The sequence below is a fragment of the Solanum verrucosum genome, unplaced genomic scaffold, assembly GCF_900185275.1.
Source record: "Solanum verrucosum unplaced genomic scaffold, falcon-dt-bn FXZP01000261.1, whole genome shotgun sequence".
Lineage (NCBI taxonomy): Eukaryota > Viridiplantae > Streptophyta > Magnoliopsida > Solanales > Solanaceae > Solanum > Solanum verrucosum.
Window position 1 is genome coordinate 3,133,219 of NW_026019969.1, and position 26,971 is coordinate 3,160,189.

Consider the following 26,971-nt stretch of genomic DNA (forward strand, 5'->3'; position numbering starts at 1 on the left):
ATTTTCAACTTGTCAACTAAAGGGTGAACAGCAGGGTATTCTTTGTCTCCGAAATTGGCTCCTAAATCCACTAAAACACCTGACAATTGGATGAATGAAAGACATGTTAGGCATTATGCGTTGCCCAAATTATTTTCCGGTTTTAATTAGGGCTTTCTGACCCCACATATAATACGGGATAGATAATATTAAGATTTTGGTGTAACCGATGTTGCTTGTGGTGTAGTGGTGAGCCTGTTTCATCCCTAATCAGAAGTTTTGGATTCAAATTATGAGTTTGGAGAAAATCTTGTTGGGAGAGATACACCCTATCGTGCGTAATCCAAATTTAGTCGAGGCTTATATTATTTTTCAGTCTATTTAAAAAAAATAAAAATTGATAAACTCTTTAATTTTAGTTTTTCATGAGATATAATTAAGACCATAAGATTAAAGACATTTTGATAAATTTGGTATATCTTTAATTTAAACTACGAGATTTAAAATTCTTCTTTACTTTTTAAAATTCTTTGTCAAGTTAAAAATAGAGCAAACAAATTAAAATTAAGAAAGTATATATTAAATAAATGTAATTTTTAATATTTTATATCGTAATTAGGACCAAATATATATTATATCAAATCCCGGTAACCAAACAACTCCTAATTATCTTGTTGACCTTTTTACCATAATATTGAAAAGGTGTTCTGGTTTATCGTTTTCTGTAATTTCTAAGTATTTCTGCAACTATTTGGACAACATTTGTTTTGGACATTATAAATAAGTTTTGTTTAAACATCAGCTTTCATTTGGAAAAAATAATTTTTTTGGAAAGATCCGTGAGTGGAGATCATTCACTTACTTTAAATTAATATTTTACTTGGAAGTTCAAAAATTAAGATTTAGTATTTGCATATACAAAATAACTTTTTTTTTCTTTCAAATATTCATAACCAGACAAGTATTTGAAATAACATTTACGCCCAAAGGAAACCTATACACTATTGCCTACTAGTGCATGTTAATATGAGTTAAGTGTTATTTTCGATAGTCCTTCATCTATAATGATCATTTTCAAATCCTAGTGCATATTAAATATGTTTAAAGATTGTCTGTTCAAATTAATATTTCCGCGATAAATCAAATTAAATCTCTATTTCAAGTGTTTTAACATGAAATCCTTATTAATTTGAAACATAGGCTGCAACTATTAGATGCTATATATGTGGTAGTTAACTGAAAATATCAAGAAATTTAATTAATTAAGAATCTAATTCAACCTGCGTCAATTCATATATATGTTAGTATTATATTTTATTTTCAGAATGAAAGCATATAGTATATTACTAGTAGATAACAACATAAGTCTATTTTTTTATTTTTTATTTTTGTATTGAAGAGTGAGTGGTGAAGCAGTTTTGTCCTCCCTTCCCCACGTTTTACCGTGAATATAATATACGTTATTTTTTATTATATAATAATATTAATAATATCGTCTCCTACTCATTTAAATCTATTGGATTTAATTAAAGTGAAGTTCTTCATTTTGTTATGAAGAAATGCAACGCAGGTTGTGGTCATCGCCACTAGTCTACAACAATTAACAATATAAGTGATTTTAGTGACACTCTATGATATTAAGGAAAAAATTAAGTGATTTTTTTTGTTATAAAAAATAATTTATGCACTTTGATGCAATAAAATAAAAGTTGACTGATTATTGTGAAACTCAGGGGTAAAGCTATAATTTTACTTATTAATTTTGTAGAACCTCGTAAATTTGATCTAGACCTTACATTTGTAGTCTAGGAAGCTGCCTTTTATTAATTTAATTTAAAAACTCATAAACTTAAAATTTTTAAGTTATAAACTACCCAACAAACTTGCACCTTAGATTGATTAGAAATTATAATAAATGAGAGTTGAATGGTAATGCTTTCATCTAATCTTTTATATCATTTTGTTGTGGTTGGTCATTAATCTTTGATGAATCACAATTAAAAAAGTTAGTTGGTAGTTACTCAAACTTTAAAGTGAATTAAAAAGGTCGTGCAAAATTATTAGTGACCAGTCATTACCGACAAATGACAATCGATGCTTCTCAAATTAGCGAATGTAAATTTTTAAAAATATGAATACGTTACTGTTTTCGTTCATTTTTACTTGTCAATATTTGACTTGACACACCCATTAAGAAAATAATTGGAAAAATCCTTTTTGCCAGAAAATTTGGCCAGGATTTGGCCAGAATGGTAAAATAACATATTTCACACTGTTATTTTACCTTTTTGAACATTTTTACCTATTTAACGTTAATACCCTTTAATTAAAAATGGAAAAAAGATCAATTTATTTTAAAATAAAAAGGATATTCTAGATTTTTTAAATTTCTTGCCAACTTTTTTGGCTATTTAGCATTACCCGAGAATAATTATTGATAAAACTATTTTACCAAACTATCCCTATAACATGATGTTAGGATTAAGTCTTGAAATATGTTTTACCGGATAAATATTTAATGCTTAGGGTAAAGATGAAAAAACTTATCCTTTTTTATATGTCAAAAGTGCCAAGTAAAAATGAAAATCTATTTTAGAAAAATAGATGATAAGGGAGTATTAAAAAGAAGAAGATGTATTTAGTGAAAATTAATCCCACTAATCTGCACCATTTAGTGTTCCTATAAAATCTCAACATCTAAATTACAAAAAAATTATTTATAAAATATCTGATTTTACGAAAAAGTTACAGTTTCACAGGCCGATTAATTTAGCCTATAAATTTGGCCTTGCTCGTCGTACTAATTACGATGAAAGAAGAAGTAAACAAGAATAAAATTATTTGAATTAATGTTTCGTAATTGGTCCCTCCAACGTGCGGCCCTTTATTAATCATAATCGTCAGGGCCCAACCATTGTCCTTTTGAGGAGACAGGTCACTTATTAAGGATTAATTGATGATTAAGACAAACAATTTATTTTACTCCATCTACCCTTGTCAAATACAAATTACAATTGACTCCCTTCAAAGTTTTCATTTGCTGTAAATGCCTTCTCCAAGAGCCACCTAATTATAACAACAATAACATATAATAATGTTGATTGTGTTAATATTATAAACAAAAAATAATAATAGTATTACCTTAGATTCAAAACACACACAATAATACTAATAATTACTTCCTCGGTCTCAATTATCAATTGATGAGGGATCGGTTGACTTGGTATAAAATTTTAAAAAGAGTGAAGGGTAAAAAAAATATACTTGTAGTATTTTAATTTTATATTTACACCATTGGGAGTATGACTGTATGAGTTTCCTATTCGAATGATCATTGATTGTTTAGCAAAACATACTCGAATCGGACTAGACGAACAAAGAGAATGCAGTACACACGGGCCATCAGATGTTCTAGGTATGTTTCACTGAATAATAGTGATAGTTCAGATATGAAATTTAAAAAAATGGATACATTAAGTGTGATTTTGACTTTTCACTCTTAAATAAATAAAGAAAGATTTTTAAAATTTGTGGTTTAAATCACTTTTTGATAATTTATATGACTATAAATTATTTTATTAAGTATAAAAAAATTGAAGTTAAATTATTTTCAATTTTTAAGAAATTACTTTTTGGGGGGGCCTAATTAAAATAAAAAAGTGGTAACATATTAGTTAGAGAATATGTTATGTAAAATCTCTAACAAGACCAAAAAAAACTCTAATGAAGGATGTAAATCCATTACTACACAAAAAAAAATGCATTATATAATACACGTGTATATATATATATCGCCAATGTGATACCTTCTTCTTCTTTGCATTGTATCCTAGATTTTGCTAAATCCACATTAATTTCAAAGATATTAAGACGTGTTATAGAATCTCAAGCTTAACTTATTAGGCTAACTAAAAAAAATTCCTTATGCCATGTCCAATATCTATATTATAGCTCGATTAACTAACTAACAGTAATCTAAACACAAAAATTGCATAGACAATTTCTCTATGAAACTTGATACCCCATTTTTGATAATATTAGGCAAAATGTTTATAATGTTGATGCCCAACACGCACAAGGGTGAATATATAGGTAAATATTAATATTGATAGTTAGTCTATGTGACAAGTCAATATCAAAAATTTGTAATTACTTTTTTCGTTACAAAATAAGTGTTAGTAACTAAGTAAAAATCGTATCAGTTAAGAAATTAAAAATACAATGGATAATTTACTAAATTATTCATATTTCATAAAAGTCTTCGGAAAATTGAAAACTATTAATAAGAGGATGGAGTATAAGGTATAGCTGGAAAAATATACTAATGTTTTGTCATTAATTTCTGAGACAAATTTTTTTTGGCTAATGATGTAATTTTTTTTATTAATATTAGTAGTAATAAGTTATTCTTATAGATAAAACTTTTGTGGGAATATGCTCTTTTACGTGGAGCTTATTTGATCAGTCAATGGCAAACAAGCAGGACCAATGAACGAATTTGTTTATTCTGTCAAGAGTAAATAGCACAATGTCAAAAAAAAAGATCAAATTTATTTTTGTGACGCTCAATCCATTAGTAATATCGTTCGCTCTGAACTTAAACTCGCACAATTTTAAAATATGTCACTAATATGCACGGTTTGCTTATTTCGAATATTTCTTCTGTATTTTGCTAATATGAAACTTTTTATCTTAAATTAGGATGCCACAATTTTTTCCTTTTTTTCTTTTTTTCCTATAAGATGTTATATGATTGTTTGTAGAAGCATGAAATGAAATTAATTTCCCATATGAGGATGAAAGTTAGATTAAAAGAGAATTGAAGAAAGATAGTACCATGTGATGAAAAGAAGCATTGTCGAGAGGCAATACGAATGTGTATAATTTGGAATAGCAACTTCACTTCAACTTACAATTTTGTCTCAATAACATCTTCCCCCATTTATTAACAATGTCTCGTCCGTAGCTGGATTTCCACCTTTTGTCAAATACCTTCTTGTCTCCTCCGGTCCTCCTCACTTCACTTTTATTTGTTCACGATATTAAAAATATAATTTTATTTTTCATTTTAGTATATTAAGATAAATTTTTTTTTTATGTTTTACCTTTAATATTAAGTAGTTATTTCTCAAATTAATAAGTGATAGTTTAGGTATAAAACTCACACGGTAGTTAAGGTATAAAACTCAAAAAGAAAAAAGAAATAGTTTAGGTCTGTTTTCAATCCTTATCTCTTACAATAACAAATAAGTTTTGATAAAACTAGTAAGCTGCGCCTCTTTCAAATTCAATAATTTGCTTACTCATGTGAACTTTTATCTCTGTCTATTCTCTTTTCAGGCCAAAATCAACGACAAAAACAACCAAAAAAATAATCAGTTCCCGTCACTTTTAGTCACATAAATTTCCAAAACTAAAATAAAGAAGTTGTAATTGTGTACTCCCTCCGTCCCATTTTATATGTCATTCCTTACTATAAATAGCTGGACCACAAGACTTGTCATTTTATAAAATTTATGCATAAATTACCACATTTTGCCTATTATACCCTTGATAGAGTAGTTAATTAATCTTGAAAATTTATTCATCATTTATTATAAAGTTGACTTAAGATAACATTAAATAAGGGTAGAAAGATAAAGTTACATCATTTCTTAATGCAAGCGCAAAGTAAAAAAATGACATATAAAATGGGACGAAGGAAGTATTTTTTTTTTTAATTTCTTATTTAGATGCAATAACTATATATTTCAATTGTTCTATACTAGCCTGATATCATAAAGGATTGCTTCATTCACAGAATAAGGTACTTTTCAACTTTTTATAATACTATCTCAATATTTATACATTATCATAGTATTATATTGCGATTTGATTCAGTCCTGAATAATATTATCAAAAAGATATTTATATACTGACATAATATCATGACTAATTTGAACAGGATCATAAGAAGTATTGAATCTTGGCTATTGTCAGCTTCTAGGTGTTATTATTACATTGTCAATTAGGTTGTAGTTATGCTTGAAGTGTATCCGTCTAGACTGTATATTTTTATAGATTAAAGCTGATTGTAGATGGGGTGAGTAATGAAAAAGTTGGCTATTTTTTTTTAAAAAATGTTTGAAATTTGATTTTGATAAGGTTATCATTTCAGTAAAAAATGTTTAAAGTTAAGTTTTGGTTAATCAGGTAAAATTTTAGTAAAAGATTTTCGAAGTTTGGTCTTGTCAAGTCTATAAATTCAATAAATAATATATGAAGTTGATATTAGCAAGTCATACCAAATTTCAGACAAAAATATTTGATGTTTGGCCTTCACAAGAGCCACATTTCACACAAAAATATCTAAAAATTGAAATAAATTTTTGATTCCAATCGCATATGTTTGAAGTTGTTATCAAAAGAGATAAAATTACACCACCAAAAAAAATAAAAATACAAATTAAATAACGATTTCAAATAGAGGAATTTGCACACTTCCCCAATTATTTGCCCATTATCAAATTCAAAATTGTTGATAATGGGCTGGGCCCTGATTGACAGGAGAACGAACTATTTCTACCGAAGTGCATTCGGCCCATCTCGTTGATTTTTCCTTCTTCCTTTTCTTCTTTTGATTCTAATATTTATTGATCCCTTTTCTAATTATTTTGATTATAATATTTCATTATTATGGAATATTACTCCTTTTCTCCTCTTTTTTGTGACAATGTTAAATTAAACACAAAATTTAAAATTATATAATTGTCGATTGAGAAAAATGAACGGATGTAATATATAAATATTGTATAGATAATGTATATGTATGTATATATGTCTTTAATACACAATTATACATCATATACACACGGTATATACTATTTATACAATATTAATACATTACATTTCATATAAATATGACCATTTTGTTGAATTTCTTTCTTTGTTGCCGGTATATATTGGTATTTGACCCAGTTTAAAACTTGCCCCAAAGTTTATATTATTTTTTTAATAGAAAATCCCTATCTATGTGAAAAAAATAATATTTAACAATAGATAATTACCACCGTTAATTATTTTATTTGTACTGATAGATATTCGTAACTAACTGTAATTTGACAAATTGTGGTAGGCAGTAAAATTCTAGATAAAGAATGTTTGTGTCAAGCTTGATGTGAAGGGGGATGAATAGAATGAATCTTACATCGGTATAGGTCTATAGGATGAGAATTATGGGCTCTTAATAAAATCTGAACACTCATCTTCCCTTGAGCCAGTTTATGGATGTGAATTATATCCATGACTTAATTGGACAATATCAGTTCTTATTAAAATATCGTATTACAATTTTTAAGATAGGCTTAAGTCATACACAATCCCTTAAAGTTGTCCGCATATTTCACTTGAACACCTTAACTAAGTCTTGTACCTATTGAACACTTCTAATACTTAGGATTGTCACCTATTTGACATTTTTTGGACAATCAACCAAAAATATTAAGTGTGTGAGACACATTCGCTATGACGAATAAAGTTATGACATGTGTCAGTGGGATCCAAAAAATTATTAAAAAATATAATTCAATATGAGTGAAAAAAAATATTTTAAATAATAAAAAATAAAATAAAATTTTGTAATCTGCACAATTCCCCCACCCACCAAACCTTTCCCTGCAACCCATAAGAATCAGCCCCCCACCGGCTCTTTCTCTTTTTGTTTTCGGTTTTTTATCATAGATTAACAATGGCAGATCGATCAGATTCAATTTTTTTTAAAAAAAAAAAAACTTTAATAATTAACAATACCCACCCAAATTCTTTCCTACTACCTATCAGAACACTACTCTCCCTTTTTTTTTTCTAATCTTCTAAATCAACAATGGCAGACAGAGGCGTATCCAAGATTTTGAGATGATGGGTGCATTGTTATATAAAGGTTGATCTATGATATAAATTTGATTGGTTCGACATTTAGGTTTTTACTATTGAAAACCGTTAAAATTTTAAAATTATAGGTCTAAAATTAATTCTTATATACCAATTACCACTTAGAGAAGTGTAATCTAATTTTAGAAAGAAAAATAAAACAAGATAAATATAAAATTCAACTTTCTAACCCCGCGAAGAGAGGAGCACCCAGTCATAATTGCATTATTTGATACTTGAAGTATGGGTTCACGCATCTATATTTCAATATTTTTTAAAATTATAACACTACTATATATGATCTTGGGAGGAGACCATGGGTTCACGTGAATCCGGTGACCCCCTTAGATACGTCTCTGATGGCAGATATAGATTCAATGGTGATAGAGGAGGTAAAGTGACGGTAGAAATAATAATAAAAAGAAAAGGGATATAGCGTTGATGAAAAATATAAACACGACCAAATATCGATGTAAATGGCAGAGGTGATGGTAGTTATTGCTTAATAGAAGAGGAAGAAATGGATGTATTGGCTGCCATAATAACAAATCTGAAAAAAACGACTGGTAATTATGTTTTCCATATGAATGTTAGGGTTTTGCCCTGATTTTCTTACCTTATTTGAAGTTTATTTTTTCCTTAAAGAAAAGTCAAAGTATTACCATAAATGCTTGAACTTTTTCTAAAAGGAAAATATAATTTTCTTCCATATTTGGTTTATTCTTTCCTTATAGGAAATGTTTGGAGATCTATAAATTGAAGATCCCTATTCTCATAGCATAACACAATAGAATCCACAATGTAGTCGTTTAAGATTCTTGTTTATGGGGAGATTTATTCTCTCTAAAGTTTCAATGTTTTTCTTTATATTAGTTTTGATATAATAATATTTTGATTTTTAGTATAAGTTTTTGTTATCTGATTTATCAACTATACGATTTGCAAATAGTAAGCTTCCGCATGACGCCCTAATCACCCTTCATAACCCAACAATGAAAACGACTGGTAAGGAAGACTGGGAGAGGGAGAGGCGACTGAAGAAAAAGAGGGAGGAGATGGGTTGATGGTGGTGGGGACGATGACAGTGGCAATGATGAAAATGGAGGCGGTGAACTGGTGGTGGAAGAAGTTATGGTTACGAAAGAAAGAGATTACAAAAATATAATTAAACAAAGCTAAAAATACCCCTTTCACGCGCTCAATATGGGTGTATTGCACCATTTTTGTCATGTCAGCGAAAAGTGTCTAATAGATATCTGTTTTGAATAATAAAAATGTTCAACAAGTATTATTTCTAATTTAAGGTATCTAAGTGAATTATGCGAACAACTTTAAGTGTCTGACTAAAGCCTTTAAGATAATATTCATTCTTTATTAAAAATGATAATTTGTGTCAAACTTATCTATACATCAGATTATGCTTTGTGATACTGATAATGAATGTCATTAATAAAGATTCTACATGATTTGAAATTAACAAATATGTTTATTCAGTTCAATTGGTTACTTTTATAATTTTTAGAGATTATAAATATAATTCATGTGATATACTTTTCAAATATATATTTTTTTAAAAATAAAATTGAAAAAGCAACACAATATCTAGAATGAACAAAACTTAAAATATTCAACAGGATAAGAAAATGGTGAAGGAACACAAAAGTTCTTTGAATTCTGGAATATCTTCTAATCAATCTTGGGGGAGGGGACACATAAACTCTTCCATCTTCAAAGGTCTTGGACGCTCAAACCTGAAGGAAGGGTTTTGTTGTTGCTCCTGCTGCTGAAGGAGAAGACTACTTTTCAAATATATTATTAAACACGTTTCGAAATTAATATTGAACATCTATAATTATAGGGGAGTCAGGAGTGGGGATTCTGTAGATTGAAAAATTGCTATATTAATGATTTAAGGGGGAAAAAAAACTGACATATCTTACCTCTATTTGTATACGCATTCCGGTTAATATGTAATTTGGTCAAACAAAATATTTCCAGCTAAGGATAATGAAAAAGTATGACAATATTAAAGCCCTCCTGATTTCAATTCAAAAGACTAGAGAGCTAAAAGGAAAACTAAAGGGTCGTTTGGTAACAGGTGTAGATATGAGTTAGGCAAATATCAAATACTTAATATTACTCCTATGATTGAATTTTGATAACTATTTCCTTTGTTTCTAATTAGTTGTTCTTTTTCTTTTTTAGTTGTTCCTAATTACTTGTCCATTTTGACAAATCAAGAAAGGATAAAAAAATTTAACTATTATATCTTCAATTGTAATTACTTTGAAAAAGGTAACACTTCTTGAAAATCTTAAGTTTTTAATTTATCTACTTCATAATTAATAGGAGTAAAATGATAAATTCACTATGTCAATCATTATTTTCTTAATAGGTGTGTCAATTCAAAGTGGACAAGTAATTAGGGACATAGGGAGTCCTTAAGAGTAAATTATTCAAGTATAAAATTAGTATTGTATTTGACCTACTATTTAGAAACCTATAAAATTAAGGAAAAAATGTCTGAAATATAACTAAATTTTGATTGAAATTGTTGTAACAATACCGAACTTTGGAAATGACCTTTTACCCCTGCACTATTTAATAGTGTATTTTAAAGGTATATATGTGTCCACGTGGACATCATAAATATTGCATCATTATAACTAGTAATGTGTCCATGTGGACACATATATACCTTTAAAAAACACTATTAAATAGTGCAGGAATAAAAGGTCTTCTATAAAGTTTGATATCGTAACAACAATTTCGATCAAAGTTAAAGTATTTTTCAGAATTATTTCCCTAAAATTAATACATGCACTTATATTGAGAGATTCTATTTATTATTTTAGCATGATAAAAGATGGATAACTAATCACGGTATAAAATAATATATATAAATATCTTGGTGATTAATCCATACATTAGTCCAACCAAATGATTGATGAATACAAATGAAAAGTATTCATAAGAAGACAGGAAAAATAATCTTCACTGTTCGTCATGGCATCCGTCAGGTCTTCCTAATTCGTGTATATAAATTTGTGATGCTAAAAAGTAAGTAATTACTACAAGAGAAGAAGAAGAAGACTAAAAAAAGAAAGAAAAAATAAAAATAACCAAAGTGGCGATGACGACTGAAGCAGTAATCAAGGTAGTAGCACTCTGTGGTTCCCTCCGTGAAGCCTCCTATAATCGCGGTCTCCTCAATGCTGGTACACTTTTTTTCCCTCCTCTATTTCTCTTTTAAAGAACTGTTTTTTTCTTTTTTGATTTTTCATCTGGTGTTTAATATTCATATTTGAGCTCAATTAATCTAGATTCACGCCGAATAGGGCTTCATTTAGGGGTAATGCGGAAATCATGATTTTTTTTATAGCGAAGGCTCAAATTTTAATTAAGGAAGGAACAAATACTGCACCACATTTCTAAGCAGAACAATTAAGAAATAAAACCTTCTAATGATATTGTGTGATTGATGATTTGTAATTGCGCATAGCAATGGAGATATGCAAGGATTCTGTAAAGGGAATGGAGATTGAGTACGTCGATATATCGTCGTTGCCGTTTACAAACGAGGACCTTGAGGTGAACGGAACTTATCCAGACGATGTGGAGGTTTTTCGTAAGAAAATTGAAGAAGCTGATTGTTTCCTCTTTGCTTCTCCTGAGTACAATTACTCCGTCACAGGTACTACGCCAATTTCCTAGAGTCGGAGCTAGAATTTTGAATTTATGAATACAGAATTTGAACATATATAGTTAACTCTTTACTCTGTTTTTTTTATTTAGCACCGTTGAAAAATGCAATTGATTGGGCATCTCGACCTCCTAATGTTTGGGCGGATAAATCAGCAGCAATTGTGAGTGCTGGAGGTAACTTTGGTGGAGGACGAGCACACTATCACCTTCGACAAATTGGAATCTACATTGATCTTCATTTCATTAACAAGCCTGAACTTTTTGTGTTTGCATTTGAGTCACCACCAAAGTTTGACAGCAACGGTGTGCTGATACATGAAGAAACCAAGCACAAACTCAAAGCAGTTCTTTTGGCTTTACAGGCATTTGCCTTGAGACTCAAAAGGCAAGTCTGAATAGCTTCTACCGGTGAAAATTGTCCTGTTTGGAATTGAAGCGTAGTTATTATTATTATTATTATTATTAGTATGATCGTTGTTCAACATTTTCAGGGTTTTGGATTAAAGAAAAAAAAGGTTATTATCTCCATGGCCACCCACTTGTTTTGTCCAAACAAAGAAAGGTCATGGCTGCTGCGTTTATTATTCTATATTGTTGTTTTTAAATTATGAAATCTTTTTTACGTAAGATATGATTCTACGAACCTCAGTGAATGTTGACTGTTTTTCCACTCTCTGTCTCTTCTATCATACAAAATACAGTATAATATTCCTTTTTAGGTTAGTTAATTATAGGTTTTATGTTTAGCTTAATTAGGACTAAAAGTGTCCACTTTTTGAAACATGAAGGACTTTTTATGTGTAGCAGTGTATATAAAGGATCAAAAATAAATTTATACCCATACAACATATATAAGGTAAATATAATTGTCCTTTGACCTTGCACTATTCAAAGTAAACATGTCTGATTAAATGACATGCAATGATAGAGTATATCATGAGTCGTGACTGAGGTTAAAATTAACACGAATTACGACTTATTCCACGTAAGTAAGTGAATGCATGCTAAAATATTTTAAAAGATTTTTTTTAATTTAAATTTTGAAAAAAAAAAGTTTGTACGTATTTTCAAGTATCCATTAATATGTTGATAAGTTAACCACATAAAACATACATGTCATCACTCATCTCCCTTAATTGTATATACATCAGCATCAACTGAAACATGTTTGAGATTTTTCAGTTTATTGTTAACGTGTATAATTAAAAGAAATAACATATTTAAATGGTTAACTTATCTACGTAATGCCAGTTGAAACACACACTAAAGATTTTTTTCATTTATTTAGGTGATCAATTAACAAACATACTAATTCGAGTATTTAAATAAAATTTCTCAAAAATTTAAGGAGCTATCAATATATTAAGCTTAAAATTAAGTTCAAATAGTATTAAATAACTACATAAAGTAGAAGTAGTCAAATTTAGAATTCCACAACATAAGTAAATTTTTCATAAAAATTGTGTCAAATCAACGTGCTTGAGTCAAGCAATAAAGGGAGTACTCGTTCATCGCAAAGCGCTACGTGCCTTGCAAGTCATCTCATGTTTATCAATACCAAAAGTATAGTCCTTTCATTCCATCCTAATTGTCATTTTAATTTTAAAAAAATTATTTCAAAAAAATTGTTATTTTATTAAAGGAATTCAAAATTTAAGTTGAGAATTATTTCCAATTATATCCTTTACATTAAAAAATATGCAAAATAATTTTTTTCATGAAAAATGACTTCAAACTCGATTAGTTTTGACACTGTGACTTACTTTTAAAAAAACAGTTGTTGTAAAAGTTGTCATTTGTGATTTTTCTTCTTTTTCCATGAAAAGTATCAAGGGGTGAGCTGAACTTGGGTATGAACACATGTTGGACCACTAGTCTATTCGAAGTATATGTATTGATGATATTTTGTAAAACAAATGTGTTGCTGACAGAACAGAAAACGAAAGACAGAGAAACATGTTGGAGCCAGTACATCAATCACCATGAAACTTTGAATTACAATTTAAATCCTGCTAACACGCTCAATCAACTGAACAGATGTTTCAAAAGTCTATAAGTAGATATTTTTTCCCATGTGAGGTGGAAATGTCAATTCTTTACCATCCACATTGGGTGAAGAAATGGACCACATTTACTGGTAGAAACTATTCACACTTGCCTTTGAGTTTCAAGGCAAGTGCTTGTAAAGCCAAAAGAACTGCTCTGAGTCTCTGCTTGGTTTCTTCATCTGTCAGCACACCATCACTGTCAAACTTAGGTGGTTGCTGGAACGCGTTCAGGAAAAATTCAGGTTTGTTAATGAAATGAAGATCAAGGAAGACTCCTATCTGTCGGAGGTGATATTGTGATCGTCCTCCACCAAAGCCACCTCCAGCACTCACCATTGCTGCTGCTTTATCAGCCCAAACATTTGGAGGTCGAGATGCCCAATCAATCGCATTCTTCAACGGTCCTACCCAAGGAGCAGGAAAATGATAGTCATCGGTACCAAGAGTGTCATCACAAGAAGTAAAAATCCATCAACACTAGTTTAGCAACCTATAGCTACTTGCATATCCACAGCCTAATCTACCATACTTTCAGATTAAAATGGGTTGGATTTAAACTAGGGGACCAAATTATCTGTTTGTATTAAGATGTACAGACTATGATTACCTCAACTCAAGTGGTCACACCCATTGTAGTAACAGATACAACACATTTAAAGCTCGCTCGTCCAATCAGATGAACCAAGTTAACCCATAAAAGAACATAAGAGAAGATATACTAACTATTCATCATATCAACCTGAAAGACAAGCTGAGAAGACATCTCTCCCACACCTTAACTTGAACAGTCTTTGGGAGTATTTCAGCTGTCTATAGATGTTGGACGTTAAGTTCCAGCTAGTTACCACATTCATTTATTCACAGTTTTACAGCCAAATACATTTAGTTAGGTATCCCATCAAGTTCTTTTTCTTAATATATATATATAAAGGGAATCTTTTCAAGTTCTTAATTTTGCTCTCATTGATCTTCTAAAGAAGCTCATACTACAAATATTTTTCATATTATCATTTTGTGCTAACACTGAACTTTTTCTTTAGCAATAACAGTTTCAAGTACAGCTTATGTATGCTATCATTTTTTGCAAAAGAACCATTTCCATTTGAAGCATCTTCCTGCTTCAACCTCTATCAAACAAAAGCTAAAGTTGCACCAAATAAGTATGTGTGTTTAATTAGCAATAGTGACCATGGGGTTGAATTCACACCAAAACCGTTTAGAATCACCTCAATCTAGAACACCAATTATTTTCCCTTTGCTAGCTTTCAACATTTTCTTAATTTTCTTTTCCTTTTGTTCCTTTTTCGATATAACAAGCTCTGTGGCTCACCATAAATAATCATGCATGATAACAAGTTTTAAGATTCTCCGTGCATACTTAGAAGTCGAAATAGCACTACAGTAATCAAATCTCAGACCAATAAAAGCATAAATTGGAAATGTCAATTCATACTTGTCATGTTCTTATCCTCCTTCTCCAGAACCAAGCTAATTTTGATTCGAGGAACCTTGCATACTATTCTACTTTTTACCTAAATTTAGACTAACAATCGTAAAATTTCCAAAATTAACAATCATTCTAAGTCTAATTAACTTCAAGGTAGCTAAAGACTAAGGAGCATCAATTAGAGAAAAATGAAAAAAAAAAAAAAAAAGTAAAAAAGTTGGATACCTGTGATGGAGTAATTATACTCTGGAGAAGCAAAAAGGAAACAATCAGCTTCTTCAATTTTCTTACGAAAAGCCTCGACGACCGGGGGATAAGTCCCGTTCACCTCAAGATCCGTATTCAGAAACGGCAACGGCGATATGTCGACGTACTCGATCTCCATTCCCGTTATAGAATCCTTGCATATCTCCATCGCTAAGCCCAACAATCACACAACATGAGTTGCAATTACAAGCACGGAAGCACCAAATGCATATACTGAAACAATAATTTTTAAAAATAAACAGGAAAAATAAAAAGTATACCGGCATTGAGGAGACCGCGATTGTAGGAACCTTTACGGAGGGAACCGCAAAGCCCAGCTACCTTGATTACTGGTTGAGCCGCCATCGCCGCTGCTTGCATTCCCCTGAGTATATATATATTTTTTTCTTTTTATTTTTAAATCTTCTTGTTCGTTTTCAGCACAAATATATATATACTGAAATTAGGAAAGCCGGACCTGACGGACGCGATGACGAACCTTTTTCCCTGTCATCTTAATTAACACCTTTTTTGTGCCTATACAGATATATTTTAACTCCGTTTAAATTTATTTGTCTGATTTTAACTTATGACGAAAATTTAAATTTAATTAATTAAAAAAAAAAAATTATCTTCTATTCTTTCATTTTGTCTTCTAATAATCATTACATAATTTTGGTTTAGCAGTCAATTTGACATAAAGTTGGTTAAAAAAGAGATTCCAATACATTTTAATATTTTAAACAAACCATGATAACGAGTCTTTATCGGAATAATGTTGTAATGGAGTATTTTGTAACAAATAAAGAAACGTTTAATTTATAATAAGTGATACTAAAATTTCAAATATAGAGAACCGCATTTAACTAATCTAGAGGTTGTCTGTCACCCGCCACTTTGTTTGTCCAAGTCCAAATTTAAAAGTCATGGCTGCTTATTGCGTTCATTATACTATTATTGTTGTTGTTTTCAAATTTTCATGTAGTATTGGGGATTTTTTTTCCAAAGGATATCAAGGCATCAATCATGCCATCAAAGAATATGTCATCATGACATATGTTAAAAATTAAAATTAAATCCAATCAGCCGGAAAATAAAGAAAAACAACTCCATTAACTCTAAAACAACGGGAGGAACTATTGAGAAAATTAAGATTCATTAGAATGAGATGTGAAAAAAGAAAAAAAAGGATGTGTGAAGATTAAAACATCACACCAAGATGTATAAAGGTTAACCAAATAGATTGATTTTACTCGCGGACTACTCCACCTATAGCCATAAATTTTGATGAGGATGCTAGACTTTTTTCATGGTATCAGAGATAAACTTTTGCAAGCTTATTTTCTCGTTTGTCAGTCACAAGCCAAACGTTTCTTAGCTCGTTCCTTCACCCATAAGTCTGTTACTCTGTTCCCACAACTGTTTGCTCTCCAATTTTAGCCACTTGTGTATAGTCTCTGCCTATTATGTTGCTCCGGGGCTCTCTCTTTCAATGATGCACATTGAGCTTCTTGCTTTACTCTCTCCAAGACAACCTTCAGCTTGCTGAGCAACTGCAGGTTCCTAAGAATCAAGCAGATGAGCAACAACAACATATACAGTAAAATCAAGCAGATGAGAAACAACAATAAAAATCAATAAAAAAATAAAATAAAAATGAATACTTATTTAACCTAGAGCGAGGTTATGTTAGAAATATACGATATCCAACATAGATAGTGTAAAGGCTTCCACTAGATTTATAATATTCACGAGCTACTTCACTGATTGTTCTTCGGATTTTGACTTGAATACTCAACTTTTTCACAAGCTACTATTTCAAAACAAACCAAATTCCTAAACCACTGGAGTGTCTTGTGAAGAATATATTAATGCTCAGGACGTTTCTGAGTAAAGCTACACCAAATTCCAAAACCATTGGAGTGTCTTGTGAAGAATATATTAATACTCAGAAAGTTTCTGAGTAATGCTACCATTTCAAATGAAACCAAATTCCTAAACCACTGGAGTGTCTAGAAGTAAATTAGTAGTTTTAAATTGCTTAAGCTTCAACAAATTGTCCCTTATCTATTACAGAATCCTCATATCAAATCTCTAAGAACCAAATTAACCTTGTTTAAAGAGAACTTATCAGTCCATTATTTTTCACATTTGAAGAATGATTATTAAAGAGTGCTTGTCAATTTCATGTCTCAAAGGTAAGTTAATATAAGTGTTATAAAAGCAAGTGAACCAACACAATAGATATTCCCTGTCAAAATTAAATGCAAAGGCTAGAGGCAAGATGGATCAGGATTAGAAGAGCTGAATTTTAATAAGGTACAAGTGGTACACCAACCAGAGTTTCAGAAACCGCCATAGTAAAAATTCAAATAGAGATAGCAGTATACCTCAGAGCTGTTGACTTTATATTTGGCTGTTGGCCTATCCCAGCTTCTTCATACTGCTGTAGTGAACTATGAGCAGACTGGTTTTGTGCTTAAGTCAAAGAATGCAGCTATAACCTGCGATCAATAGCGACAGCAGAGACAAAATTAGTAAATAGTGGTACCTATAGGAATTGTCATATTTAAGGAATAACTGTGAAAATTCTAAGCTAAAGACCTCATTTCACCATTGAAGGTTCTGGAAGAAAACTGAATTAGAAAAGAGGAAGAAGAATCATTTTATTTCATCATCTGATCAGTGTTACAATTGTGCCTTATTTATATACTTACATTTCAGATTCAATCCACCAGAAATACATTCTCTAACTGACTTTGATTCCCTATCCAATTACAGCTAATTACCCTTTTAACCCACTAACTGATTAATCCCATACTAACTACTTCTAAACAGTTATAACCAACTGTGTACAGTAATAACAGAAAATGGGAATTCAACACTCCCCCTCAAGCTGAAGGGTGCAGAATGTTAAGCACACCTAGCTTGCCTAACAAATGCAAGTGTTGAGTATGATTCAACCCTTTTGTTAACAAATCAGCTATTTGTTGTTGTGTGTGCACATACGCTGTTTGGATTACACCAGCCTTGACTTTGTCTCGAATGAAGTGGCAATCGATTTCAATGTGTTTGGTCCTTTCATGAAACACAGGGTTTGCTGCTAGCTGAATGGCAGACTTGCTATCACTCAATACTGTGATTGGCATCTGAATAGACACATTAAGCTCTTTGAACAGCCCTATCAACCAAGTTACTTCTGCTACAGCTGAAGTCATGCTTCTATACTCAGCTTCAGCTGAGCTTCTAGATACTGTCTGTTGCTTCTTTGATTTCCATGACACTTATAGACTCTCCAAACTTTACAATATATCCTGTATCTGATCTTCTAGTTTTAGGGGAAGCAGCCCAATCTGAATCACACCAACATGTCAATGTTGTGGTAGGTTGAGCCTTCAGCCAAATACCTTGGCCAACTGTTCCTTTCAGATACTTCACCACCCTGACAGCTGCTTCCCAATGGGACCTTTTCGGATGTTGCATAAATTGACTAAGTGTCTGAACAGCATAACTGATGTCAGGTCTAGTAATTCTGGCATACATTAACTTGCCTACCAGCCTTTGATAAGCTGAGCAATCTGTTAATACATCATCTCCATGTAATCCAGTAGCCTTGTCAAATTCCACTGAGGTCAATCTCAAATTGGATTCTAATGGAGTAGCTGTTGTTTTTGCACCACTTAAACCAATATCAGAAATCAGCTCTAACATGTACTTCCTTTGATTCAGAATGATGCCATTCTTGGATCTTAACACCTCAATTCCCAAGAAATATTTAAGCTCTCCCAAATCTTTAAGTTTGAATTGTTTATGCAATGTCTCCTTTGCTTCTTTGATCAGTGCCTCATTGTCCCCAGTAATGAGTAAGTCATCAACATATATCAAAATAATAACCATCCCCTCTGGCTTCTTCAAGGTGAACAAGGAGTAGTCATGAGAACTTTGAATGAAGCCTGCTGATAATAAAGTGTTGGTGAGCTTGATGTTCCACTGTCTAGAGGCCTGCTTAAGGCCATACAAGGACTTGATCAACTTGCAAACTTTAGTGGTCCCTTGAGTTCTAAAACCTTCAGGCATCTCCATATAAACCCCCTCATCCAGGTCACCTTGTAAAAATGCATTGTATACATCCATTTGATAAAGAGACCAGCCTTTTTAAACAGCTAAAGCAATGACACATCTAACAATAACCATTTTTGCAACTGGAGAAAAAGTGTCATGGTAGTCTATTCCCTCCTGTTGACTATAGCCCTTGGCTACAAGTCTGGGCTTGAACCTTTCCACCTCACCATTAGCTTGATATTTTATCTTATAGATCCACTTAGAACCAACTGCATGTTTGTCTTTAGGCAAATCAACTACCATCCAGGTTTTGTTGTCTTCAAGTGCCTTGATTTCAAGTTTCATAGCATCAATCCATCTATCATCAGTACTAGCTTGTTTAAAGGTCTGAGGCTCAGTTAAGGTTGAAAACTTGGCAAGATAGCTGTGATACTTTGATGACACATGAGTATAACTGAGATGATTAGCATGGGATACCTGCTACTATGTCCCTTTGTAGGAGCTGAGTAATCTGTCATCCATATAGGTGGTCTAGTTGTCCTGGTAGACCTCCTAATAGAAGTTTCAGGTGGTTGGGCATCTATTGACTCAGCTGTGTCAACTGAGTTGTCAATGTTGAGTAATATCTCTGCAGGCTCATCACCAATCTCTGCAACCACAGGAACAACACGTGGGCAATCCTCTGGTACTACCACTTCCAGATAGGCAGGATCTTCAAACATTAAGGTGACACACTTGTAACAGGTTCTTTAGGAAGTTGTGGAGAAGCAAATGGAAATATCTGTTCTTGAAAAACAACATCTCTACTGACCAGAAGCTTGTTTGTGTGTAAGTCCAATAACAAATATCCCTTTTTGAGTTTCTAAATACCCCATTAGAACAACAGACTTTGCCCTTTCTGATAACTTGTCATTCCTTGGAATAACTGATGCATAGCCAAGACATCCTATGACTCTTAAATGACCAAGGTTAGGGGATTTTGAGAACATCATCTCATAAGGACTCTTGCCACCATTAAGTGCTGGTGTTGGTAATCTGTTGATGAGATATACTGCTGCTTTGACACAAAGACCCCAATATCTGAGGGGCATGCAGGCCTGAAATCTGATTGCCTAGCTACATTCAAAATATGCATGTGTTTCCTTTCTACCACACCATTTTGCTGTGGTGTGTGAGGACAACTACTCTGATGTGAGATACCCAAATTCAGGAATAACTCCTTGCACTGAGAGTTGAAGAACTCAGTCCCATTGTCTGATCTTACTGTCTTTATGGTGTGACCAAATTGGTTCTTAATCATTAATAAGAAATTCTTTATGGCTACAATAGTTTCAGATTTAAGCTGCAGTAAATGAATCCATGTACATCTGCTATAATCATCAACAATTGTCAAGAAGTAATGTTTCTTATCAAATGTAGGAATCTTATATGGTCCCCATAGATCCATGTGTACAAGTTCAAATGACATAGATGTTTTGGAATTACTAATAGGAAATGATAATCTAGTATGCTTAGCTAGAGGGCAGACTAAACAACTATTCAGTAGTTCAACATCCTTATTACTATGCAGTAAATCTAAGCATTTCAAAATATGAGAAGAAGGGTGGCCAAGTCTTCTATGCCACAGATCACAGTCCTGCAGTGATACTCCTGCAACTATTTTCTGATTACTTTGAGTTCCACAAGTGTTCTGTATGTCAGGTTCATCTCTGAGTATGTATAAACTTCCTTCCTCCCTACCAATCCCCTTCACCCTGCCACTGTAAAGGTCCTGGAAGACACAGAAGTCAGGGTAAAAGGAAACAAAGCATGAAAGTTCCCTGGTTATCTGGGACACTGATAGTAAGTTAAACTTAAAATCAGGAACACATAGCACATCTTTGACAGCTTCATTGTAAAACAGAAATATCTCTCCTACGTGTGATATAGTGGCCTTATCACCAGTAGGCAAATTCACCTTGTCATGATGAGGATCAGTTGTGCATCTACTGTTTGCTAACAAGTGTTTATCTGCTGTTATATGATGAGAAGCTCCAGAATCTATTATCCATCTATGTGAGCTAGCATTTGTTGAAAAACAATTAGCCATACCTGTCAACTTGGCCTGCTTCATGTCCTTGTTGTCTTTGCCCAGCATATTCATTATTTGCTTGTATTCTCCATCAGTGAATGTATGTCCTTTAGTGACAAAGGCATTATTCACTTCATGACTGGTAGATGCCACTTGAGTTTGATCTGGATGATCTTTTGAAATGTTATTTGCTAGGTGATTTCCTGTTTGATCTCCAAAGTTGCCATATCCATGATTTCCATGTCCTCCAGAATGAGAATTGGATGGACTTGCCTTTGAGTTGTTAAAACCAGATTTCTTCCTGTTTTTCTAGTCAGCTGGATAGCCAATTAGCTTGTAACAGTTCTCCTTAGTATGTCCAGTGTAGTGACAATATTCACATCTTCATCCTTTGTAATTTTGACTTCCCTGATTATAGCTTTGTCCTCTGTTAACATTCATAGCAATTGTTTCTGGTATTGCATTAGCAGTTACCACACAAGTATTTTGTTGCTGAATCTCATCCTCTATAATCATAGCATAAGCTTGATTAATGGATGGAGTAACACCTTTCAACAAAATCTGTCTCCTAGCCTGCTCATAAGACTCATTCAAACCACTGAGAAACTGAATCAATCTAAGCTGACAGAGATGATCTGCATATTCCTTTGATTTTGGACAAGCACAACTAGGTGAAGGCACAAGTGCATCAAATTCACCCCAGAGATTCTTCAATTTAGTATAGTAAGTCGAGACAGAGTCTGTACCTTGTGATAATGTGTTGATCTCCCTATGCAGTTGATAAATCCTCATTCGATTTACCTTATCAAACCTCTCCTTCAAGTCTACCCGTATATGCACTGGTAGCATAAACTATTCCACTCAGAAGATCTTCACTAACTGCACTCATCAACCACGATAGAACTATTGCATTACAGGCTTCCCATTGTTCATGCAATTCTTCTCGATACAAAGATCTACTGCAAGCTCCCGTAACAAATCCATATTTCCTCTTCCCTAACAGAGCAATTCGCATTGACCTACTCCAAATTCCATAGTTCTCAGGACCAGTGAGTTTGATAGGAATCAAAGCTGCACCTGAAGCATCTGATGGACCTATATAGAGAGGATGATTCTGATCTATTCTCACGTTCGCCATTGTCGTCTTCTTCGCAATTTTGTTGTATTGAAACAATTCTCTGATCTACTAGATAGCAAGCATAACCTACTCTGATACCATGTGAAAATTCTAAGCTAAAGACCTCATTTCACCATTGAAGGTTCTGGAAGAAAACTGAATTAGAAAAGAGGAAGAAGAATCGTTTTATTTCATCATCTGATCAGTGTTACAATTGTGCCTTATTTATATACTTACATTTCAGATTCAATCCACCAGAAATACATTCTCTAACTAACTTTGATTCCCTATCCAATTACAGCTAATTACCCTTTTAACCCACTAACTGATTAATCCCATACTAACTACTTCTAAACAGTAATAACCAACTGTATACAGTAATAACAGAAAATGGGAATTCAACAATAACAACATTAAGAAATTTAACTAGCTCGTGATTTAGGAGAAGTAATAGGCATGTCATCAACACCACTTCACCCTAGAGAAACATTTGGATGCTGGAAATGGGATCTTCAAACCTGAAGCCAGTGGTTCATAAAAAAACTGAACGGTTGTGATAGCTAACAGGTCCATGTGAAAGAACAATCACAACCTTATCACAAAAATGAAAAACATTAAATCAAGGCACAGAAACATTACCTGTGCATCAAATAGGTGGATACCTGCACGTTAATGATGGATCCATCTGCTGCTCATAACATCAACATCTCTGAAACTTCAAGCAGCAAGGACTGTATTATAGTGCCTAACATCTGATGGTCATGTTTCTTACCTTTAAGATAAGTGATAATATCTGGAAAGACAAAAATTCTGCCTCACTTTTTCTTTCCCAAAATTTCAGCAGGACAGGTTTGCACCAAAGCTCATAGTCGTTAAAAGTAGAAAGCTTTGTACATGGTTACAACCTCTTTCAATCATATCAAGAAATTGCATCATCTTCAAGAAAGTATTGAGCTTTCAGTTTGAAATACGTATCCAACATCCTTCATTGGATCGATGAGTTTAGTTAGCAATTCTTTTATTTCTTCTGACCGACTGTGGGACTGGTCTTTACTGACAAACTTATGTCTGATGTTTTTTATCTCAATCCAACTATAAGCTGCTTCTTTCACCAATCCTCTGTTATCCATGTACCTTCGCAGACTGCGGGCATCATCCCACCTTCCTGCTGCTGCATAGATGTTGGATAACATAATATACCTGGCAGCATTATCAGGTTCCAGCTCAAATAGAGCTTCTGCTGCCCTTCTAGCAAGTTTTAAGTTCCCATGTACCCTGCAAGCACCCAGAAGCGCGCCCCACATTCCAATATTGTTTGTTCCCCAAGGAGCTCCCTTGATTAATTCCGCAGCTTCCCAAAGTCTATTCTTCCGTCCAAGTAAATCAATCAAGATCCCATAGTGATCTAATTGGGGCACTATACCGTATTCCCTCTCCATTGAATGAAGATAGTGGAATCCTTCAGATAGTAAACCACAGTGGCTACAGGCAGATAAAACCCCAAGAAAAGTTACATGATTTGGTTTTGTACCTGCTTCAATCATTTTGTCAAACATGAACAATGACATCTCTCCATTCCCATTTTGAGCGAACCCAATTATTATTGAGTTCCAAGTAACTCGATCCTTCCCATCTAACCTCCCAAACAATGTCATAGCAGATATCATGTCTCCACATTTACAATACATGTCAATCAAAGCATTAACTACAAACACATTATGCAAATCAATTAAACACGTATATCTAAAAATGTGTCCATGAACCTGCTTCCCTTTTTCTATAATAGGTATGTCTGCACAAGCACCTAGAACACTAACATAAGTGGATGCACTGGGCACAATACCTTCTTCCAGCATTTCCTTAAAAATACACAAAGCCTTCTCTCCTTCTCCATTCTGAGCAAACCCCATGATCAAAGCAGTCCAAGCCACCACATTTCTGACTGGCATGTTATCAAAAAGTGAACACGCATCTTCCAATCTAGATGCACGTATATAAGCAACCAACATCGAAGTCCAGGAGAATACATCAGTCTCGTGCATTTGACAGAAAACAGAATATGAGTACTCAGGTTTGCCACATTTCCCATAAGCATCAATCAGTGCATTGCAAACCACAAGATTAAACCTCACACCAATCACAGTCGCAAACCCATGCAATTCGCGCAACAACCTCAACACACCCAAACATGCGCAAGCATTTACCACACCAACAACTGTAAATTCGTCAATCAAGAACTCATCCCCACATTGTCTTTGCGTTCTTTTGAAAAAGCCCATAGCTTTTCCTGGAAACCCATGATGAGTTAAGCTAGATATAACCGAGTTATAGCTCACAACATTTGGTTCAGGCATTACATCGAGCACCTGGAAGGTTTCCCCAAAAAGACCCTTTTTACAATAAGCTGAGAGTATTGTGTTCCAAGATTGTGCATTCTTGTTTGATACTTCATTAAATGCCTGTTGCGCATATTCTACAGAGCTACATTTAGCATACATGTCAATCAACCGATTGGCGAGGAATGTGTTAAAGTTTAATGCTGTCTTTATCAGCCGTGAATGGATGAGTCTCCCCAGCTTGAGATCATTAGTTCGAATGCATTTTGAAAGGAGGTTCGCCAAGTTATGGGAAGGGTTTGAAGATATCGCTTCAATTGGTTGCATTAGAGCAAACAGCAATAAACTCCAATTAAGAAAGAAATTGGATAGATTTTGTTAGAAACTCAAGATTATTACCAATTAAGCAATACCTAACAAAGCTGAAACTCGCCATCAATGTTTGATCAAGCTTAATTCACACCGAGTTTTGAGTTTGTTCCCTCCATAGCTAATATGATAAACCAATTGAAAACAGGCCGTTGGATCCGTCAACTATAACTCAAATCAAAATATCTAATGCACATTCAAAAAATAATAAGAATCATGTTCAGTCTATTTTTGTTAACAAATTAATTGAACCAATAAAAATATATTTTTTAATTTAGTCATATCTTAGTCACACCGAGAAAATCAAAATTATCTAAAAAGAATAAGGATGTGGATAGGAAATGAATCTTTCATTCTCAAAATTTAAATTTTGTATGTTGTTAGTTTATATGTTTTTGGCATCATCAACTAAATTAACTTGTAACAATACATAAGTCTTGAAATATTTATACACTAGGTTCCGATGTTTACAAAAATTAGGTCAAAAAATCATTTTAAAAATATTACGTTCAACTATTTAGAGATTTTCTTTAATAAAATATTTAGTACGTATGTACATTATGGACACTGCAATTCACATTTTATACAATGTACAGAAATATTGGAAATTTAGTGAAATTATGTAGGTGTTTAGTTATGAAAATAAAAAAATTATTACTTTATTTGGGATTTTTGAAGTTGGAGTTGTATTTGGCCATACTTTTTACAAAGAATATTTAGAATATATTTTGTCTGAATATGATTTATACCCTCAATTTCTAAAAATTAGAAAACTCACCCAACTTGACTAGGTTAACTACGTGTACATATATTCATTCGACTTGACACATCTTTTTGTTGGTGGTGTGAGTTTCTAAAAAAAATAGACAGAAGGATGAATCTTGCAAGTTGCAACCTTTGGATAATGCAATGATGTTTTTTGTTCACTTAAATACACAGGTTTAAGTCATACTTCATAGATGATTTTAGCCAAAAACTCGATTATTCATGTTCACATTGTCTCTTTTGTCACCCTTAATTAAAATTTTCCTCTTAGTTTTATTCCGCAATAAGTATGAAAAAAAACTTTTAAATTTATAATATTTTATTTAAAATGAATGGTACAAAATTATTCCTCATTAATCTATTTGCTCCCAAATACCTCTAATGTCTTATATTATCCTTATTTTTTAGCAACCTCCAATTTAGATCCAATTAATAAATTAATTAGTGAGTGACGCTCATCCAATAGTCAACCTATAATTAATTTAAACTAATCCAAAAATCCACTCATTTCTGAAAAAAGGAACAACTTTGAATTGTTTGTTTTTGTTTGAACTCCAACCGCCCCGTAACATGAAATTCACAAAAAAAAAAAAAAAAAAAGTTATTCTATCAATAAACAACCAATAATAACATAGATGAGGTATCTTGATTTTTGACACTAGCAATCACCTACATCAAAGACATTTTAAGAAGAAAAAAAAAATGTCATATTGATCCGTAGTTTTTATGCAAATTTACTATTCTATTATTCTTGAAAATCAACATATTAAAAGATAAATTATTCTAAATAAACAATATTTTTGCACTTGAACATAAAATGTATCAAATAATTCAAAAAAATATGATATATTCGCTGGCTACTTCAACTGGAGTGTAGAATTCTCCCTGTTAAGTAACAATGGCCGGTGTTGAGGTAAT

At 32.5% G+C, this 26,971-nt stretch overlaps 3 protein-coding genes across 3 annotated transcripts in view; 1 reads left to right on the forward strand and 2 right to left on the reverse strand.

Moving 5' to 3' along the window:
* Nucleotides 1–12,211, forward strand: part of LOC125815306 (NAD(P)H:quinone oxidoreductase-like) — a 166,483-nt gene extending 154,272 nt beyond the window's left edge. The window contains exons 2-4 of the mRNA XM_049494749.1: nt 11,003–11,105; nt 11,390–11,581; nt 11,683–12,211. Coding sequence (XP_049350706.1) covers nt 11,021–11,105; nt 11,390–11,581; nt 11,683–11,987 — 582 coding nt within the window. The 5' untranslated portion in view covers nt 11,003–11,020 and the 3' untranslated portion in view covers nt 11,988–12,211. The remainder of the gene's footprint in view (nt 1–11,002; nt 11,106–11,389; nt 11,582–11,682) is intronic.
* Nucleotides 12,212–13,469: 1,258 nt separating this feature from the next.
* Nucleotides 13,470–26,971, reverse strand: part of LOC125815305 (NAD(P)H:quinone oxidoreductase) — a 71,356-nt gene continuing 57,854 nt past the window's right edge. The window contains exons 2-4 of the mRNA XM_049494748.1: nt 15,615–15,718; nt 15,313–15,504; nt 13,470–14,044 (exon numbers count right to left, since the gene is read on the reverse strand). Coding sequence (XP_049350705.1) covers nt 13,737–14,044; nt 15,313–15,504; nt 15,615–15,714 — 600 coding nt within the window. The 5' untranslated portion in view covers nt 15,715–15,718 and the 3' untranslated portion in view covers nt 13,470–13,736. The remainder of the gene's footprint in view (nt 14,045–15,312; nt 15,505–15,614; nt 15,719–26,971) is intronic.
* On the reverse strand, nt 23,522–25,246 carry LOC125816500 (pentatricopeptide repeat-containing protein At2g13600-like). The gene has a single exon (XM_049496111.1). The coding sequence runs from the start codon at nt 25,244–25,246 to the stop codon at nt 23,522–23,524; it is 1,725 nt and encodes a 574-aa protein (XP_049352068.1).